The sequence below is a fragment of the Macrotis lagotis genome, chromosome X (genome assembly GCF_037893015.1).
Source record: "Macrotis lagotis isolate mMagLag1 chromosome X, bilby.v1.9.chrom.fasta, whole genome shotgun sequence".
NCBI classification, from domain to species: domain Eukaryota; kingdom Metazoa; phylum Chordata; class Mammalia; order Peramelemorphia; family Peramelidae; genus Macrotis; species Macrotis lagotis.
Genome location: NC_133666.1, coordinates 634,643,563 through 634,665,811, shown reverse-complemented (window position 1 = coordinate 634,665,811; position 22,249 = coordinate 634,643,563). Strand labels below are relative to the sequence as shown.

The window sequence follows — 22,249 nt, the reverse complement described above, 5'->3', positions numbered from 1 at the left end:
GATAGCCAAGATGAGGGGAAAAAAAGCCTAGATACCTTATTTTAAGAAACCATAAAAGAAAACAGTTCACTTCTTTTAGAATGAGAGGGCAAAGTATAAAGCACTGACTGGTCACCTAAAAGAAACTCCCAAATAAAAACTCCCTGGAACATCATAGCCAACATCCAGAGTTTCCACATCAAAGAGAACTACTACAAGTGGCCAAGATACAGAATCCAAGTACCAAAAAACAACAGTGAAGATCACAGAAACCTCTACTGTAAATGAGCAGAGAGCTTGGAATGTGATAGCTCAGAAGGAAAGGCTTATACACAGGAATGGCTTAACCAGAAAAACTGAGTGTAAACCTACAAGGGAGAAAATGAACCTTTAATGAAACAAAAGCATTACTGATAAAAGATAAGAACTGAGTAGGAATACAAACACAGGAATCAAGAGAGACATAAAAAGTTTCTATCTAGTATGGGAAGATGATATAGTTGCTACCTTTGAACCCTATCATTGTCAGAAGTCATAAAGGCATTCTAAAGAGAAACTTAAAGTGATTCTGTTATATCTTTTGTTAAAAATTTAAGATTAGATTCTGTTATCTCTTAATGATCTTAAAAAGAGAAGGGAAAACAAATACACTGAAAAGGAGGAAAAGGAAAGGGAGTTAAAGAAAAATTGCCATCTATAATGTGTGTGTATATATACATATATATGCATGTTATGTGTATGTGTATATATATATATATATATATATATATATATATATATATATTAAGCATATTTCATGGTGAACTCACATAGGTAAGTGCTCACGTGGGGGTCAGAAGTGATACCGAGACACTTTGAAGATCTCATTAAAGAGCTTTCAAAATAACTGTACAGCATGGGAAACCCTGGCACAGGACTGCCCAGCAGGGCGTGCCCTCATCAGTGAAGGGGCTGCACTCTATGAGAAAGGCAGAATTGAAGCAGCTCAAAGGAAATGTGACATCTTTAAGTTTAGAGTTTCCACCCCAGGTGTTCACATGGACTATTTGTGCCCAACATGCTGCTGTGTCTTGTTAGTAACGTATAAAAATGTTGATGATTTATGTGGATTTATTTTACATCCTGCAACTCAGATAAAGTTGCTAAATTGTTTCCAGTAGTTTTTTTAAGTGATTTTCTAGGGTTCTCTATGTCATATCATCTGCAAGAGTAAGAGTTTTGTTTCTTCATTAACCCATTCTAATTCTTCGAGTTCTTTTTCCTCTTTTTGCCAAAACTTAACATTTCTAATGCAATATTGAATAATAGTGATAATAACAATCCTTGTTCACCTGATTTAAGAAATGCTTCTAGCTAATCCCCATATAATTCTTGTTGATGGTTTTATATAGATACTTCTTATCATTTTAAGGAACATTCCAATTATTCCTATGCTTTCTAGTATTTTTAATATGAATGGGAGCTGTGTTTTGTCAAAAGCTTTCTCAGCATCTATTGAAATAATCATATGCTTTCTGATAGATTTTTATAGAGATGGGAAATTATGCTGATAGTTTTCCTAATACATTGAACCAACCCTACATTCCTGATAAAAATCCTACTAAATACATTGTGTATTATCCTAGTGATAACTTGCTGTAATCACTTCACTAATATTTTATTTAAAATTTTTGCATACATATTCATTAGGGAAATTAATCTACAGCTTTCTTTCTGTTTTGACTCTTTCTGGTTTAGTTAGCAGCATCATAAATTGGTGTCATAGAAGGAATTTGGCAAAAATTCTTCACCTATTTTTTCAAATAGTTTATAGGGAATTAGAATTAATTATTCTTTGAATGTATGGTAGAATTTACTTGTGAATCTGTGGCTCTTGAGATTTTTTCCTTAGGGAGCTCATTGATGGCTTATTCAATTTCTTTTCCTGAGATGGGGTTATTTAAGTATTTAATTTCCTCTTCTTTTAACTTGGGCAGTTCATATTTTTGTAAATGTTCATCCATTTCACTTAGATTATCAAATTTATAGATCAAATTTATACAGTTAGAAAAATAGCTTCAAATTATTTAATTTCCTCTTCATTGGTGGTAAATTCACCTTTTTTATTTAGGATAAGAGTAATTTGGTTTTCTTCTTTTTAATCAAATTAATCAAACATTTATCTATTTTTTTCATAAAACCTTAAAAACATATATTTTAATAATATAATTTTTCTTACCGTTCAATTTTATTAATTTGTCCTTTAATTTCAGAATTTCTAATTTGGTATTTAATTGGGGATTTTAATTTTTTCTTTCTTTAGCTTTTTTAGTTGTATCCCCAATTGATTGATTTTCTCTTTATTCATGTAAGCATTCAGAGGTATACTATTTCCCCTAATAATTGCTCTGGTTGTATTCCACAAGTTTTGGTATGGTGTCTCCTTATTGTGATTGTCTTGAAACTATTATTTTTATGATTTGCTGTTTGATCCATTCATTTCTTGATATTAGGTTATTTCATTTCCATTTAATTTTAGGTATATCTATCCTTTATTGCACATGATTTAATATTTCTGCTTTTCTGCATTTAATTATGAGACTTTTATGCCCTAATACATGGTCAACTTTTGTGTAGGTACCATGTGCCACAGAAAAAGGTATATTCCTTTCTATCTCCATTTAATTTTTTCCCAGACGTCAATCATTTCTAACTTTTCTAACATTCGATTTATCTCCTTAACTTCCTTCTTGTTTATTTTAGAATTAGATTTATCTACTTTTGAGAGGATATAGGGCAGTTAGGTGACCCAATGGATAGAGCACCAGCCCTGGAGTCAGGACCTGAGTTCAAATCTGCCCTCAGACATTTAAAAATTGCCTAGCTGTGTGACCTTGGGCAAGTCACTTAACCCCACTGCCTTGCAAAAAAATTTTTTTTGAGAGGAAGTGGTTGAAGCCCCCCTCCCCCCAATCAGTATAGTTCTGCTTCTTATGTCTTCCTATAACTCAATTACTTATTCCTTTAAGAATTTGGATGCTATACCACTTGGAACATACATGTTTAGTATTGAAATTACTTCATTGCCTTTGGTACCATTTTTAAGAGGATGTAATTTCCTTGTTTCTTATTTTATCAAGATTTACTTTTCCAATTGCTTTGTCTGAGATAAGGATTGCTAATCCTGTTTTTTTTACTTTAACTGAAGCATAATATATTCTGCTCCAATCTTTAACCTTTACTCTGTGTGTATCTCTCTGCTTCATCAGCTTTAGTTTTATGGGAGAGTTAATCCCATTCACATTCACAATTATAATTACTAATTCTTTATTACCCTCCATGCTATCTCCCCCTGCATTTGTATTTCCCCCCCTTCTCTCACCCTATCCCAGTATTTGGCTTCTAAATACTATCAGTCACCCTTCCTTTTATTCCTTCTTTCCCTTTTCCCCTTTTCCTTTCATCCTTTCTATAAGTTACTCCTTCACTTCTCTACCCCCATCTCCCTCCTCATACCTGAAGGGTTAGATAAATTTCTAAATGAAACTGAGTATATGTGTTATTACTTTTTTGTTGTTATTTTTTGTTATTCCCTTTTTAAGCCACATTCAGTTAGAGTAAGATTCAAGCAATTCTCATCCCCTTCCTTCTTTCCCTCTACTGCAACAGATCCTTTGCACCTCTTCATGTGATATAATTTACCCCATTTTGCCTCCCTCTTCATTGTTTCATTAAAATTCCAGCCTTTTTTAATGTCAATTAAATCATTCCATCAAAATTAACTTATGTCTACACCTTCCACTTAAGTATATTCCCTCTAATAGAGTTATGATTCTAAGTTATGAAAATCTTTCTCCCATGTAGGGATGTAATCAGTTTAATCCTATTGAATAAGCAGTCTTTTTCTTTTGCCCTATTTACATTTTCATGTATCTCTTTTGCTTGTTTGATGATCAAATTTTCTATTCAGCTCTGGTCTTTTCATCAGGAAAGTTTGAAAATCACCCATTACGTTAAATGTTCATCTTTTCCCCTGAAAGAATATGCTCGGTTTTGCTGGGTAGTTGATTCTTGGTTGAAATCCAAACTTCCTTGCTCTCTGGAATATCATATTCCATGCCCTTCAATCCTTTAATGTTGGAACAGCTAGGTCCTGCTGTGTAATTCTAACTGTGAATCCTTGGTATTTGAATTCTGGTCGCTTGATTTGATAGTTCTGGAGTTTGGCTACAATATTCCTTGCCATTTTTATTTTGGGATCCCTTTCAAGAGGTGAATGGTGGATTCTTTCAATAACAATTTTGCCTTTTGGTTCTAGAATATCAGGGCACTTTCTCCTTTACAATTTCCAGACTTTTTTGATTATAGATTTCAGATAGTCTAATAATTCTTAAATTATGTCTCCTGGATCTATTTTCCAAGTCATTTGCTTTACCAACAGGGTATTTAACATTTTCTTCTATTTTTCATTTTTTTATTTTATTTAACAGATTTCTGGTGTCTCCTGGGAGACACTAATCTCAGACTATTTTTCAAGGAGGCATTTTCTTCAGTTTCCTTTTTTTTTTAGGTTTTTGCTAGGCAATGGGGTTAAGTGGCTTGCCCAAGGCCACACAGCTAGGCAATTATTAAGTGTCTGAGACTGTATTTGAACTCAGCTCTTCTTGACTCCAGGGTTGGTGCTCTATCCACTGCATCACCTAGCTGCCCACAATCATATTTTTGAAGAAATTATTTTCTTTTTGCATTTGCCCAACTGGAGACCAATTCATATTCTTCTCTGAATTTTCACATGTAGCACTCCTTTTACCCTCCTTTTCTGAGCTAGTATTTTGTTCATCCTTATCTCCAAGGTAATTTTCAATAGACTGCTTTTTCTCTGACCTTTCTTATTCATTTTGGGATTTTTTACTTATCCCAAGAATCTTATGTTGGGAGAGGGGCTTGCTTGAAGACCTCTAAATGTTAGGAACTTCGGGGGGGTTGCTCAATGAACCGGCCAGTAAAGAATGCCTGATGCTCTTTCTCTGGATCATCTGCACTGGAGATGTCAGCCACTCACTCAGTGGGTCATTGAGAATGTCTGATCTGGTCAGTCATACCAGTTGAATGGGGGTCCTGGGTGGACTGGAATTTATCCAGCATGCTGGAGCTCTCCCAGTCCCACCCACTACTTAGTCTCAACTGCAAAAGCCTTTGTTCCCAGGAACAAAGTCAAGGATCTCAGTTTAGTGCTGACTTCATCCACTGCTGGTGTGCTAGATCTCTGCTCTCTGCCCTGGTCACACCCACCCCTGCCCTGGACAGACCTTGTGGGAAGATGTTCCATTCTGTTCTTTAGTGGGTTCTGTTACTCCAAAATCTGTTAAGAGAGACTCGATTAATGTTATTTCTGAGGGAAACTCTAGAGAGTTTAACAAAGTTCCTGGCTTCTCTCCACCATCTTGGCTATTTGTTTGCTTTTTCAAGGCAATGAGGATAAGTGACTCACACAGGATCATACAGCTAGTAAGTATCAAGTGTCTGAGGTCAGATCTGAACTTAGTTCCTCCTGGAGGACTCCAGAGCCAGTACTATATCCATTGCTCCCAGAGCAGTTGACACTTGAACCCTACTCTCATCTGAACTGACCAAAGGAAGATTATAAGCACATACAGTCGCATACAGAAATACATTTTACTCAAAAGGGAAATAGAAAGGAAAAGGGAGAAAGAGAATTTAGGGGAGGAGAGGTCAAGGAAGGGATTATTTCTAAGCAAAAAACATCTGAATAAGGATGTTATAAAAATATCCAAGGTTCTTTCTGCTGTGGGAAAAAAGTGGAAACTGAGGTAGTACCCATCAATTGGGGAAATGGCTAAATAAGTTACAATATACAAATGTGAAGGAATACTATAGTTCTGAATGAAATGATGAAGGAGATAGGTTAAGAAAAACGTGAAACACACATATGAAATGATATAGAGCAGAAACAAAAGAATAATTCATACAATGACAACAATATTGTAAAGAGAAACAACTCTGAAAGCACAATGACCAACCATAATTATAGAGGAATAATGATGAAACATTCTCCTTAAAAGAGAAGGGAGGGATAAGAAAAGAAAAAGAAATTGAAGAAATTAGAATAGGCAACAAGGAAATAAAACTCTCACTCTTGGCAGATGAGATGATGATATACTTGGAGAACCCTAGAAAATAGACTAAAAGACTATTCAAAACAATTAACAACTTTGGAAAAGTAGCAGGATATAAAGTAATTCTACATAAATCATCAGCATTTTTATATATTAACAACAAAGCCCAACAGAAAGAGAAATTCCATTTAAAGTAAATGTAGACAACATAAAATACCTCTCAAAACAAAACCAGAAACTATATGGACACAATTACAAAATGCTTTTCACACAAATGAAGTCAGATGTAAACAACTGAAAAATGTCAATTGCTCATGAGTAGAGTGAGCTAATATAATAAAAATGAAAATTCCATCTAATTTAAATTACTATTCAATGTCATGCCAATCAAACTACCAGGAAATTAGAGTTAGAAAAAATAGTAACAAAATTTATCTGAAAAAGATCAAGAATATCAAGGGAATTAATAAAACAAAATGCAAAGGAAGGTAAACCTAGTTGTACCAAATCTAAAACTATGTATTATGAAGCAGCAGTCATCAAAACTGCCTGGTAGTGGCCAAGAAATAGAGAAGTGGATCAGTGGAATAGATTAGATACAAAAGAAACAGTAGTAAATGACTATGGTAATCTAAAGTTTGATAAACACAGACTCTTGTTTCTGGGATAGTAATTCACCATTTGACAAAAACTGCTGGATAAACTGGAAAATAGCAGGACAAAAAACAGGCATAGACCAACAAATCACACCTTATACACCTTATACAACTTATAAGATCAAAATGGGTACAGAATTTAGACATAAATTGTGTAACTATAAGTCAATTAGGAGAACGAGAAATAGTCATCTGCTGAATCTATGGAGAGGATAGAAGTTTACCAACAAACTGCAAAATGGATAATTTCTACTACATTAAATTGAAAAGGTTTTGCAGAAACAAAACTAATGCAACAAAGATTAGAAGCAATGCAGACAGCCGAGAAACAATTTTCACAACTATTACTTCTGATAAAGGACTCATTTCTAAAATATATAGAGAATTGAATCAAATTTATATAAGTCATTCTCTGATAATTGGTCAAAGGATATGAACAGGCAGTTTTCAGATGAAGAAAGTAAAGTTATCTATAGTTATATGAAAAAATATTGATTAGAAAAGGCAAATTAAAACAATCTGAGGTACCAAATCACATTTATCAGATTGGCTAGAATAACAAAAAAGGAAAATGATCAGTGTTGGAGAGGATGTCGGAAAACTGTTTACGAATTACTGTTGGTAGAATTGTGAACTTATCTGACTATTCTGGAGACCAATATGAAACTATGCCTAAAAGCAATAAAACTACTAAAGGGATGACAAATAAATGGGGAATAGCTGGATGAGTTATGTATATGTATGTTATGGGATATTATTTTTCTGCAAGAAATCATTTGTGGTTGGACTTCAGAAAAGCCTGGAAAGATTTGCATTAACTTCTGAGTGAAATGAATGTACACATTAACAGCAACACTGTGAGATGATCAGTTTTGATGGATGCATTTCCTCTCAGCATCAGATCAAGGACAATCCCGAGAGATTTGTTATGGAAAATACCATTCACATTCAGAGGAAAAAACCATGAAGTCTGAATGAAGAGCAAAGTGTATTATGTTTAAAATGTCTTGGACATTTTTTTCCTTTCTTTTTTTTTTTAAGGTTTTTGCAAGGCAAATGGGGTTAAGTGGCTTGCCCAAGGCCACATAGCTAGGTAATTATTAAGTGTCTGAGACCGGATTTGAACCCAGGTGCTCTTGACTCCAGGGCTGGTGCTTTATCCACTGCACCACCTAGCCGCCCCTTTTCCTTTCTTTTTAATGGTTTTTCCCCCTTTGGTTCTAATTCCTCTTTTACAACATGGTTAATATGGAAATATGTTAAACATAATTATACATGTACAACTCTTATCAAATTGTTTGCTGCCATGGGAAGGGAAGAGGGAAGGGAAGGCAGAAGAAAACTGTGGAAATCAAAAGTTTGCAGAAGGATGAATGCTGAAAACTATCTTTCCATGTAAATGGAAATAAAATAAAATAAAGTAAAAATAAAAGAGAAGTGAACGATTCAGAAAGCAAAACGACAATACTTTTTTTTCTTTTAGATGTGACCAATGCAGAAATTTGCTTTTCTTGACTATACATGTTGGTAAAAGAGGTTTTCCTTTTCTTTATCATGAGGGAGTTTTTGTAGGGAGAGAAGGTACTTTTTGCTCTTTAAAAAATATAAAAACAAAATAAAAGAAACTGGACTGAAATTGCCTAAATCTTAATAGATGGAAAATGAATGGTGATAACTCCGAGTTACATCAAAATCGCTGACTAGTTAAAAAAATAAAGATAGCAAAACACATTGTAGGTAATTACAACTCCAACTTGATCTATTAAAATAGTTTTTGCCTTAAAAATGGGAAATATTTTTGTTATAAAACATTGCAAAAAGTCAAACAGATGTAAAGTTATGCCACAGTGATAAGATGAAATTAGAAACACTTTGGACAGCAAATACTTGGTAATGCCAAGTAGAAAGGCAAAGCCATCATTAGCAACCACACTTTATAACACAAACCCATTCGTTCTGAATTACATTTTTCCCCATTTAATTTCATTTCTTAATTAAAAATCATTTGAGAGCGAGAAATAAAACCCTTATAACAAATATTTATAATCAAAACAAATTCTCACATTGTCCAAGACTCATTCTGTATTTTGAATCCATAATCTCTCCATTAAGAGGAGGACAGCATAGTTCAACAGCAATACTTTGAAGTCAGGATTGGTCACTGCACTTAGCAGATGTCTTGTCTTTGAAAGTTTTTTTTCAATAGAGTTGTTAATGCATAAACCGTTCTAGTTCTGCTCACTTCCCTTTGTTTCATAGAAGTTTCAGGTTTCTCTGAAACCATCTTTTTCATCATTTCTTATAGTACAAATGTTGTTTTATACTTTGTTTTCAAAGAGGACCATGTCATCAGGGATATGATGCTATGACTTGCAAATGAATTAGATTTCAGAGAGGGGATGGTGTGCTAAGTCCCCAGCCTCACTTTCTACTCCAAGCTATCTGGAGATCCAGTGGCCAGAATTAGGATGACTGGAGATGGTCCTGGATACCATGGGAGTTTGGGGCCTTTTAAAATTAAGGTGTTTAACTGAAACAAAACCCATTCAGTGATTAGGCTAGGTAAGAAATAAATGAAGCAAAGAATGACTTCTTTTACCTAGTTAAAAAAATACAATAGTACTTTAGCATTGAAGTACAATATTATAGCATAAGGAATGCAATAGTATTCCATTTCAATCATATTACTTACACCCCCATATACCATAATTTGTTTAGTCATTCCATATCTGTAGAAACCCCTCTCATAAACCTGTTTATTGGACATCATAGAGTCTGGCAGAAGATTATGAGTACTATTGTCTAATAAAGCAATGAAAATCAGTGGAATCAACAACAACAATCTAATATTGTGGCACAAGACACAATGAAGGAATTTTATCCAAAATGCATTCCTAGATGAAAATGGTGGGATGGAAAAATATGTAGATTTTTAAGAATATCTATGACAATTTATTTTTACATCCTATCAGTAATTACCTCATTCATTATTTATTAATGTGCTATATGAGGAACTAGAAATGCACTTAAGGAAACAAATTTAGTAAAGCTAACTGGACAGAATGGAAAAAACACTATCATTACCCAAATAAGCTAGTCACTGATATATTCAAATACTTCTTATACTCATAAATGTTTGGATCATCTACAAATGTATCAAGCTATTGTAAAGACAAGAGAAGGGAAAATGCAAGTTTTCACAAATGGTTTTCTACATATTAAAGACCTCATTATCGGTCTTTAATGTTGACTGAAAGATATAAAAACCACAAGATCCCAGTAAGTTTGTTATATGTTGATTACCCAAAAAAAAGAAAAAAATTACCTCTGTAGAGAAAAATCAAGCTTTAAAGTTTCCTCCAACAGAAGCATGTGCGTATATATATATATATATATATATATATATATATATATATATATATATAAATTTATTTATTAGAGTCTTTTTTTTAGGGTTTTTGCAAGGCAAATGGGGTTAGGTAGCTTGCCCAAGGCCACACAGCTAGGTAATTATTAAGTGTCTGAGACCGGATTTGAACCCAGGTACTCCTGACTCCAGGGCCGGTGCTTTATCCACTACGCCACCTAGTCGCCCCTTATATATTTATAAAGGCCATTTCCTTGAAAAATGAGACCACATATATAATTCTATTCAAGGATATTTTTTTAGGATTTTTGCAAGGTAAATGGGGTTAAGTGGCTTGCCCAAGTCCACACAGCTAGGTAATTATTAAGTGTCTGAGGCTGGATTTGAACTCAGGTACTCCTGACTCCAGGGCTGGTGCTCTATCTACTCCACCACCTAGCCGCCCCAAGGACATTCTGATGATTAATTAATTGCAAGCAAGGCATAAACTAGGAGACACATGCTTCCAAAGGTATTCAATACTGCCACAGAGTTAAGTTCCGGCTCAGGGTTCAAATGGATGATAGATAGTGAAGTCCTCCAGATAATTTCTCTTTGTAGGTGCTGTTTGCATCATTCCGTAATATTAAAAGGATAAAATGAGATTATATTTGTTGCAAACCTTAAAGCACTATATAAATGCTTTTCATGAATATAATTATAAACAGGAAAAAAGGATGAAAATGTCCATTTTAGGCTATAACATACAATTGGTTAGCCAATTTATTGAGTCAGTAATGCCAGTACTTATTTTTAGAATAGGTACTACAGAAGGACAATGATTGACTTGTCTGGAATCACACAAGACTCAAGTTCATGCCTGAGGTGGGATATGAATATGGGTCTTCCTGATTTCAAGTCCAGTGCCCTATCTACTATGCCATATTAATAGTGTTTTTAAAGAGGGCAGATATTAGTATTTTTTCAGAACTCTTTTTCCTTTGAAATATAAAGAAGAAAGAGTAGTTTTATGAGGCTTTAATCCTTTTGAATATACCAAAGATATTAGCCCATATTTTACAGAATGTTTTATGGTTGACTGAATAACTGAAGGGAAAATTCAAAATTACCACCAAAAGAAAAAGGTCAGAAAGAGGTTATCAGCAACTGTCAACTTATAAGTCAGTCTCCTCATTCCTATAAAATCTTGATGACAATGGTCCAGATACATACCTAGAGTATCCTTGATGGAAATATAAAACTGAATAGAATCAAGTTTTTTTCAGTACTGAACTATAGCAGACCATATCTTTGACTGTATAAGTGACTGAAAGGGGCAATTTGCACAAAGATCCCATTTTGCTTATTGCTTATGACAAAACATTTGATTTATTAGAACCAAAACCAGCCTTAAATATTATTTTTAAAATATTATCTTTTATGTATATGCTTAAATCATATAGGATTTCCTGATAAATGTAATAATAGATAAAATTTTATTCCATTTTTCCTCTATAATACCAAGGAAGGCATGAAATAAGGTGATGTGCTCTCCAAAGTGTCTACTACTGTCATGGGATATGCTTAGTCCAGATCAAAAAAGAAGAAAGGGGACTCTTTATAACTTACAAGGTCTTTCAGAATTCTATTTTAGGATATCACTGTGATTACATCTTGCCATCAAAGATTAGCAATTCTTCAATGAAAACAGAACTCAATATAACAAACCTGTTCAGAAAATTTCATAAATGAAGACAACCCACTGACTAGACTGTGTTATGTGGTAATATGAATAATCAGTTATGAGGGTGTCTTGATGAAAGACATCAGAGTATGTGCACTTGGACAATCAGTAAATGGACATTAAGTTGGGTCTGAAAATGACAGGGCAGACAATAACAGACTGACTTGCTTTTGAGGAACTGCACAGCACTTTAAAAGATAGCAAATGTATTTCTCAAAACACAGAAGGATGTTTTTTATTTTTATTTTCAAAAATTTTACTTTAAAAAAATTTACTAAAAATTATCTCTCTCCTACTATTATTACCTCCTACTTCCCTCATTGAAAAAGCAAGAAAACAAATCCATTACAAATATGTATAGTCAAGCAAAACAAATTCCTCTATTGGCCTTGTACAATAAAAGAAATGCTCAACTTGCCCTCTGAGTACATCAGTTCTCTTTCTGGAGATGGGTAGGATGTTTCATCATGAGTTGTCTGGAATGATGGTTGGTCATTATGATGCTTAAAGTTTCTAAGTTTTTCAAAGTTATGCCTTTACAGGGCGGCTAGGTGGTGCAGTGGGTACCTGGGTTCAAATCCGGTCTCAGACACTTAATAATTACCTAGCTGTGTGGCCTTGGGCAAGCCACTTAACCCCATTTGCCTTGCAAAAAAAAAAAAACACTTAAAAAAAACAGTTATGCCTTTAACAATGATATTGTTACAATATAAATTGTCTCTTGGTTCTATTAACGTCATTCTGAATTAGTTTACACAAGTCTTCCCAGGTTTCTATAAAATCATTCCCCTCATCAATGCAACATTATTCTATCACATTCATTTACCCTTCTTCAATTGATGGATACCCCCTCAGTTTTCAATTTTATTATCACTAAAAGGGCTACTATAAATATTTTAAGCATGAGTCCTTTCCCTCTTTCTTTGATCTCTTTGGGATATAGATTGAGTAGCAGTATTGTTAAGACAAAAAGGTAAGAGTAGTTTAATAAATTTGGGGGCTTACTTCCAAATTGTTTTCCAAAATGACTGGACAAGTTTATAGTTTCATAGCTCTTTTTTAACATCATTATTCTTTGGATGTTCCAGTATAGTTGTGAATCATGGAATATTACAATCGCTAAAGGATCAAAATTGCATGCAAAATGAACAAAAAAGCCCCAAAAGATTACACATAATTACTAGAACTATAAAAATAAGGCCAATTTTAACTAAAACCAAGATTACAAAATATTGGACAATATTAGTACTACTTTATAAAGTTTAAATCTATTCTTTATTTTAACAAATAGAAAACTATTCATGTATAAGGTCACATGTACTATCAAGGGCAATCATCTTTTTGTTATTTTACTTCACAGTTTTGGAGGATTGTATAATCATGAGGTGTATGCAATTGGGAAACACTGAAGGTCTATGTCATGTGTTGAAACAAAATGTATCAACAAAAATTTTAAACTTAAAAAAAATCAGAGCAATAGATAATCCAAAGAGCAAGAGGAAGTTGTACAGTACATAGAAGTTGGTAACAGCATATTCCTAATGACAAAATGATTTATGCAGGAAATGTATGTTAGGAAAAGGAGGTGGTTTAGCTATGAAACAAGAAAGAAAGCAATAACAGCTGGACAACCTGCACATTCTCCACTGATACCCCCATAGTCTCAAAAGCCCTAGTAGAAGGCTTCTAATACAATGGATGTCCCATCTTTATGCCCCTTTGGAAGATTCATGAAAGTATATGGGATAATAAATATTTCCAGGTTTTTAAATAAAGCATGAAAAGGTGAAAATATTGCAACCTGCCTAACTGAAGAGAGTACCTCACTCACACAGATACATTAATACAGTGAAGCATGATGTAGTTTCCTCACAAAATATTAATTACATTTTAAAGATGAGGAAAAACTGAGGTTAAGAGAATAAATGATTTGACCAAGTTCATAATGGCAATAAATAGTGGAGTTGGAATGCAAATTCAAGTTTGCTGACTCCAGGAGTTTTTTCCATATTTCCTTTCTACAATGAAAATATTCTCAATTGGGCACAGTAAATATAATAATTTCAAAAATTACAGAACTTTTAAGATAAAGTTTCCTCAAAACAATTTTCTGAAATGGTACAAATATTTTATAGATGAGATTCATATTGAGTGACTTGCCCAGGGTCTTGTAGCTAAGAAGTTCCAGAATGAAAATTCAAAATTCAGACAAACAATTTCATACTCTTTCTATTAATACCATGGTATCTTTCAACATACTGAAACAGTTATATGATAAAGAATGTTAAGGGAAAGATGGTATAATTTTCATGAATGAAATAGCATATGCCTCACCTTTGTCTGTGGAAGTATCCTCTCGCATCAGGGGTGATGTGACAGAAATCGTAACCTGCATTTTTGGTTCCTTGCATGAGGCAATAACTATATTTGCTTCTTCTGTGTCAGATGAAACCTCATACTTATCCTCGGTTACTGTCTATAAGTTTGAAATAAAATATAAGAAGACTGTCTTATCCCACCAGAAAGGCTCATACTTACAAAACCAATGCTATGATTACAACATAGAATTGCATATTAGAGGTGGAATAAACAATGTCAGGTCTGACAAAACCCTGAGAACATATAGCATCAGAGCTGAAGTGATACTTAGATATCATCTAAGCCAACCCACCTATTTTGTAGAAGAAGAGAATAAAGCACATCTTCTTTCACTATTCTTTAAAGTCCCTCATTCTCCTCTGATCCTCTCTCAGAAGCAAACCTAATCTGTTCATCTCCTATTATGTTTTCATCTTGATTCACCTTTCTTTCATCATTGCCTCTTAAAGCACTATTTTATCCAACTTTCTCTTTCTCCAAGGCCCAGGTGTCTCCATGAAGAATGTAGTCCCTATTTCTAAGTGATTCCAAATTTAAAATAATCTGTCCCTTGGTCCCAGAATTTCACCAAAAGGAGGATAGCAAATAAAGTAACTGCAAGGTCAAAATATTTCATGACTTCAGTGATATAGTCTCCTACCCTCCAAAGTTATTTTGTATTCTCAAATAAATCTGGAACATGTAAATGACAAAAGGGGGGTAATAACAATGTATAAGGATGACAGAAAGTCAGTTCTGGAAGGGACTCAGTTTATAATGACAGCATCACTGGGAAACCAGGAATGTCTCGTTTTAACTCTAGTGAACTCATGAATCTTCCATTAATCTAGTCACAATTTTTCACATTATAAATCATTTCCATCTTTTGGATAAAAGTCCCTTTCTTTGGCTTTCATGACACTGCTCTCTTTTGGTTGTCTTTATCTTTCCTTCTCAGTTTCTCTTATTGGATTATCATTATTCTATTCACTGAGCCCAAAAGCTCTATTCTAGGCCCTCTTCTTTACACATTTTTCTATAAATCCATTATTTCCAATCTCTCTACAAATGACTGCTAAATCCAGTCCTATTATTTCTCCTGAACCCCAGTTTTATATTACCAACTCCCTGCTAGATATTTCCATGTCATTGTCTTGCAGACATCTCCAACTCCAATAGATCCAAAATGGCAGTTCATAATACCATATATTTTTCCTAAACACATCAATTCTCCCAATTCTGTGTTTCAACTGGTTCTTAAAGGCACCTAGATGTGCAATCTCAGCATCTTCGTGAATTCTTCATGCTGTCTCAATAACCATATTCAATTAGTTGTCAAATCTGATCAATTCTACCTTCATAACATCTCTCATATTTGCTTCATTCTCTTCACACAAATAGCCACAATCTTAATTCAAAACCTTATCATTTTTCACCTGGATTATTACATAACCTTCCAATTGTATTCCTACTTCCATTTTCTCCCCTCTATTATCCATCTTGGATAAAACGAACAAGTTGTGACCACATGTGACCATATCACTCCACTACTCAGAAATTTTCAGTGGCTCTTTAATACATCTAAAACAAATAAAATTTTCAGTCTGATATTTCAAACTTTCAATAATCTATCTCATACCTCTTATATCATATTTCCCTTCAAATGCTTTTCCAAGGACACTGAAACTAGCTATTCTCTGTAAATGATATTTCATCTCCTGCCTCCATGCCTTTCTGCAAGTGGTCCTCCACATTTAAAATAAACTCCCTCTTCCTTAATCAAATCTTTAATTTCATTCAAAGTCCAGTTAGGGTAACAACTCTGATATGAGCTTTCCCTAATCCCCTCAAATATTAGTATCCTCTCTTCCTCTTGAAATTACTAGAAATCAGGTGGTGTATTGGAGTATCCTTGGAATCAAGACCTGAGTTCCACTACTTCAGACATGAAACTAGCTATGTGACCCTGAGCAAGACCAGGTCTTTCAGCCTCAGTTTTTCCATCAACAAAAAAGGTGTTAATGATGGTACTTACCTCATAAGACTGGAACAACTGAGTTTACATAAAGCATTCTACAAATTTTAAAGTGCTATACAAAGCTTAGTTATTATAATTTAGTTATTATTTACCTGTGTACATGTTGTTTTCCCATCCCCTCACCACCTTGAGGGCAGAGATGGTTTTATTTTTTATTTTATTTTTATTTTGCTCACTCATTCGCCCCACAAATCCAATCTCCTGTTATGTTGGATAGTTTCTACCGTCATTTTTTTTACATGTTCCCTTCTTTCTACTTACACAGTCACCATCCTATTACAGACTCTCATTACCTCTCACTTGACTACTGGTTTTCCTATCTCAAATCTCTCTTCTTGCTGCTTCAGCCTTCATTTGACTGCCAAAATGATCTTCCTACAGCATAGGTCTAAGTCACACACACACACACCCATTTAATAAACTCCAGGAGCTTCCTATTACCTCTATGATCAAATGTAACATACTATTTGATTTTTGAAACCATTTACAATCTGACCCCTGCCTGCCTTTCCAGGCTTCTCATACTTTCTACTTCTTTACATGCTCTATAACTCAGCAACACTGGCCTCCTTGCTCTTTGTCATACATGACTGCCTTCTGGTCATGCCTTTTCACTGACTAACCCCCATGCCCTGAAGGATCTCTCTTCTCACCTCTACCTCAGATTTGCTGCCTTTCTTCAAGATTTAGTTCAAATCCAATCTTCTATATAAATTTTTACCACTGTCTCTCCCTCTAACCCCCCCCGCTAGTGTCTTCCCTCTGAGATTACCTTCTTTATACACTGTAGATCTGAAATATAAATCAATACCCAATTGCTTGCATGTTACAGCCACCATTAAATTGTGATCTTCTTAAGGACAGGATACGCATTTTTGGCATTTCTTTCTTTAAAAGGGACAAGTCACAGAGTCCAGTCCCCATATAAGCATGATTAAAGTGAAGTTGAAGCAATTTCCCAAAATGGAAGAGGCTAAAGAACTTGCTTCTGGCCCAGGTATGACATGATGTAATGGAAGTAAGTGCCTTGGAGAGAGCTGGAGCACACGAAAACATTCTGTAGGTGATTTTGGTTTTCTAATCATATAGTGAATAGCAACCTACTTGATGAGTTAGAGTTATAGGACTAGAACTTAGGAGTTATTCAAAAGGTATGAGTTGGCCCCCTCAGAAGGCTTTATCCTCCCTTTGGTTTGTCTTCTAGTAGCATTCTGGTGAGAGGCAATGTTGTGAAAGAAAAGAAGTTTAAGATTTTCCCTGTCCAAGGATAACCATGTGGCCTAATGAATATAAGAATTGTTTGTACCCATGTTTTTTTCATTTTAGGTGAAGGAGAGTACTATGACCTTGTTAAATTGAAGAGTTTAGTAGAACAATTATTGTTCAGAAGTAATAAGTAATTCATGCTGGATTTCATAAGAAGCTAAGCATTGATCCCAAAAGGAATAAGGAGAATAAGCAACAATGCTGCTTCAGAATGTGAACTTGGTAAGACTTAATACTATGTATAAACTGTGTTGTCTGATCAGTCTCTTTCCAGGGACCAAGGTAGAATAAAGCAGAATGTGCCCCAAGATATTAAGTGGAAATGTTGGTATTTCTGTTCTTTCCATATCTTTCAAGTAAATATCCATTTTTAAAAGTAAATTGATGTTAGTTGATTAAATGAAACTCTTCCAATCACTGATGGGTAAAAGAGAACACCCTCTGAACAAGGGCTTGAGCCATTAGCATTAGGGAAGAAACCTCTCAATTCCTCAGAGATATCTCCAGAATTTTGAGAATGGGATATAGCTAAGCTAATTCTAGGAGGGTGAAGTCAGAGATAGTCATTACATTTGTATCCTCTGCACTTACTTAGTACAGGACATGACATATAGTAAGGGTGGGATAAATTATTACTATTATTATTATTATTGTAATTTCAGAGTTTCATAGCATGATTTGAATAGAGACTTAAAGTTTCTTGAAATTAAGTAAATTTCACATTTGTTCCCAATTTACTTTTCAGACCTTATTTCCTATTGCTATTCCTGTCGGAAACCAATCCCCTCAAGTCAAACTGGCCTGCCCTTTGCTAATACAATTCCTTTCACTTAAACCTTGAAGGCACTGAGGGTACTGATCCAAATCCTATCTGATCAGATAAAATCTCAACTCCTTTCTACAGGCCTCTTCTGATTATTTTAGCCACAACTAACTTTCTTGTTTTGAGCTCCCACAGTAAATACTATTTGTGCCATTCACTTGGAACTTAATAGATTGTTTACATTAAAGTTCTTCTCCAATGCCTCATCATGGTATAAAGACAATATTGGATCCTTTTTTTTTCAATTTTTTCTTCTCATTGCTAATACTAGCATTTTTTAAACATCAAATCTTTTTAAAATTTTTTTATATTATTGCAATAATCTTGTTGTGAGAGTAATCATAAACCCCCTCCCCCCAAAAAAGGATGAGAAACCTCAAGAATGGTGAGAGACAAAAAAAAGTACACTTGAGTCTGTGTTCAGATTCCAACGGCTCTGTCTCTGGGATGAGTTGCCTTCCCCATCATAGCCACCAGAGAAGTTGCTTTAATGTTTTTCCAACAGTTGTTATCACTAGTTGTATTTGCCTCCACTCTATTCCTTCCCACTCTCGTCTATTCCATTCTCTCTCTCTCCTTTCATCCTATCCCTGTTCAGTAGGGTGTTGTATCTGAGTACCTTCTCCCTCAATCTTCCCTTTCTTCTATCACCTATTCCCTCCTTACCTCCCCCCATTCACCCTTATCCCATCCCTTTCCTCTCATTTTTCTTTAGGATATGATAAATTTCTATACCCTATTAAGTGTATATGTTATTTCCTCTCTGAGCCATTTCTGATGAGAATGAAGGCTCACTCATTCCCCTTCACCTTCCCCTGTTCCACTCCATTGAAAAAGCTTTTTCTTGACTCTTATGTGAAATATCTTAGCCCTTGCTTTCTCTCCTTTCTCTTCCTCCCAGTACTGTCCTTTATTGCCCATCTTTTTTACCATATTGTACCATTACATTCAGCTCCTTCCTGTGTCTTGTCTATATATGCTCCTTTTAACTGCTCTTATAAATGAGAAAGTTCATGAGTTATCGGTATCTTCTTCCCATGAAGGAATACAAGCTGTTCAGCATCAAGTTCTTCTCATCTGCCCCCTCTATGATTCCTCTTAGTCCTGTGCTTGGAAATCAAATTCTCTGTTCAGCTCTGGTTGTTTCAATAGGAAAGTTTGAAAGTCCCCTGTTTCATTGAAAATCCATCTTTTCCCCCTGAAAGAGGATGTCCAATTTTGCTGGGTAGTTGATTCTCAGTTGTAAACCAAGATCTTTTGCCTTCCAGAATATCATATTCCAAGCCCTAAGAGTCCTTAATGTAGATACTGGCAGATCCTGTGTAATCCTGACTATAGCACCATGGTAGTTGAATTGCTTGTTTCTGGCAGCTTTTAGTATTTTCTTTTTTGACTTAGGAGTTTTGGAGTTTCGCTATAATATTCCTGGAAGTTTTTCTTCTGAGCTCTCTTTCAGGAGGTGATAGACAAATCCTCTCAATTTCTATTTTACCCTCTGCTTTTAGGATCTCAGGGCAATTTTTCTATATTATTTCTTGATTTTTTTTTTTTTGTATTGTTTCTTCAAAAATGAAGTCTAGGCTCTTTTCAAGGTCATAATTTTCAAGTAACCAATAATCTTTAAATTATCTCTCCTGGATCTGTTTTCAAGGTCAGTTGTTTTTCCAATGATATATTTCACATTTTCTTCTAAATTGGGGGGGGGGGGTTGGTATAGTTTTATTTCTTCCTGAGTTCTCTTTCCCATTTGGCCTAAATTTTGTTTGTTTTTTAGGTTTTTGCAAGGCAAATGGGGTTAAGTGGCTTGCCCAAGGCCACACAGCTAGGTAATTATTAAGTGTCTGAGGCTGGATTTGAACTCAGGGACTCCTGACTTCAGGGCCAGGGCTCTATCCACTGCACCACCTAGCCACCCCGCTAAATTGGTTTTTAATGTTACTTTCTTCAGTATTATTTTGTATTTCTTTCACCAAATTGTTGACTTGGTTTTCATGATTTATCTGCATTGCTCTCATTTCTCCTCCCAATTTTTCCTCTACCTCCCTTAATTGCTTTTTTTTTAGGTTTTTTTTTGCAAGGTAAATGGGGTTAAGTGGCTTGCCCAAGGCCACACACCTAGGTAATTTTTAAGTGTCTGAGACCAGATTTGAACCCAGGTACTCCTGACTCCAAGGCCGGTACTTTATCCACTGTGCCATCTAGCCGCCCCTTTAATTGCTTTTCAAAGTCTTTTTTTGAGCTCATCCATAGCCTGAGCTCATTTCTATTTCTCTTGGAGGTTTTGGATACAGAAGCTTCAATTCTGTCATCATCTGAGTATGTATTTTGATCCGCCATGGGACTAAAGTAATTTTCTATGGTCAGATTCTTTTTCTGTTGTTTGCTCATTTTCTCAGCACATGACTGATTTACCACACTTCCAAGGCTTTGGGGTTTTTTTGGGGGGGACAACACACATGGACCTTAATTCCTCCAAGGTCTTATGAGAGGCTCTGAATGCTCTTGCCTGTGACCAGGCCCTCCCCCTGCCCTGGAGCTGTGAGAAGGGTCCCTGCTCAGCTATGGTGGTGTTGTGGGGGCCCAGACAGCAACCTGGATGCAAATGTGGGCAACAGCTGAGTCCTGCCCCAGGGAGACCAGAGAGACCTCAGTCTCTCCTGATCCCTTCACCATCTATGGGTTGAGAGCTCTGGATGTGCTGGGTGGCTCTGCTGACTCCTGCTACAGGTTCTTACCACAGGGCTTCTCTAAGGCTAGAGCTCCACTCTGCACTCACTCTGGTATGGCAGAATTCTCTCACCTCCCCTTCTAGCTGTCCCTGATGATCCCTAGGCCAAGAGGTCTGGAAACTGCCCCCTCTGCCATGGACCCAGGCATTTAGCCCGGCTGTGCTGTGCCACAACTGTAGCTGTGCTGCAGCTTTTTCCAACCCCTGGTCCCAGTGGAACAGACCTTTCCTGTGAAACTTCGAAGTTGTCTTGGACTGGGAAATTATATCACTCAATCTTTCTGTGGGTTCTGCCCCTCTAAATTTTGGCTAGAGTCCTAATTTGATGGCTTTTGGAGTTTTGTGGGAATTCCTGCCTTCACACTGCCATTTTGGCTCCACCCCCCAGGATTCTTTTTATAAAAAAGTTTTACTAATAATGTCTTTTGTTTTTCATACTTCATCATTTCCAATATTCCCTATAACCTAAAATATTTTCTCAAATATATGTGACCACATCACTCCCTTACCCAACTCCAGTAGTTTCTTATCACCTCTAGAATCCAAAATAAACTGCACAGATTAGGTACAATTTTATTTTCCAGACAAAACCACTTCCATTGGGAAAGACCAAAAAACCCTCAAAAACAAAAACACACATATACACACCACAAAACCCTGATATGAAAATGCATTATCAAGCAAAAAAGGAAAATACCCCACTGACCATATCCTCAAAAATGTTTGAGTCTATATTCTGAGTCCACCATTTCTCTAAAGAGGGTTGAGTAGAGTTTCATCATGATTTCTTGGGAATCATGTTGGTATTCAGAATTCCTAACATTTTCAGAGCTAATTATCTTTACAATATTGCTGCCGTTGTATAAATAGTTCTCTTGTTTCTACTCATTTTATTCTATATCAATCCATACAAGTCTTTTCAAGTTTCTCTGAAACCAACCTTTTCATTACTTCTAACAGCATAACAATATTCCATTCATATTCATACAATATATTCAATTCCTCAATTAATGGGTATCCCCTCAGTTTATAATTTTTTGCTACCATAAACATAATTGCTATAAATATTTTGGTATATTCAAGTCATTTTTCTTTTTGAATTTTTCCATGCTTTCTGATGTTTGTGTTTTGTTTTTTGTTTTGATATCTTATCTTTTTATCAAAAGCTTTTTCTCCATCTAGAGATATGATCACC

The 22,249-nt window shown here is 35.2% G+C and overlaps 1 protein-coding gene across 4 annotated transcripts in view; it reads right to left on the bottom strand.

Moving 5' to 3' along the window:
- The window catches only part of ZFR2 (zinc finger RNA binding protein 2), a 144,498-nt gene that overhangs the window by 19,942 nt on the left and 102,307 nt on the right, over positions 1 to 22,249 (bottom strand). For all 4 annotated transcript variants that reach the window (XR_012471988.1, XM_074204047.1, XM_074204045.1 and 1 more), the window contains one exon: positions 14,176 to 14,317. Coding sequence is in view for 3 of the 4 variants with exons in the window: in XM_074204047.1 (XP_074060148.1) it covers positions 14,176 to 14,317 (142 nt within the window). In the remaining variant the exon portion in view is untranslated. The remainder of the gene's footprint in view (positions 1 to 14,175; positions 14,318 to 22,249) is intronic.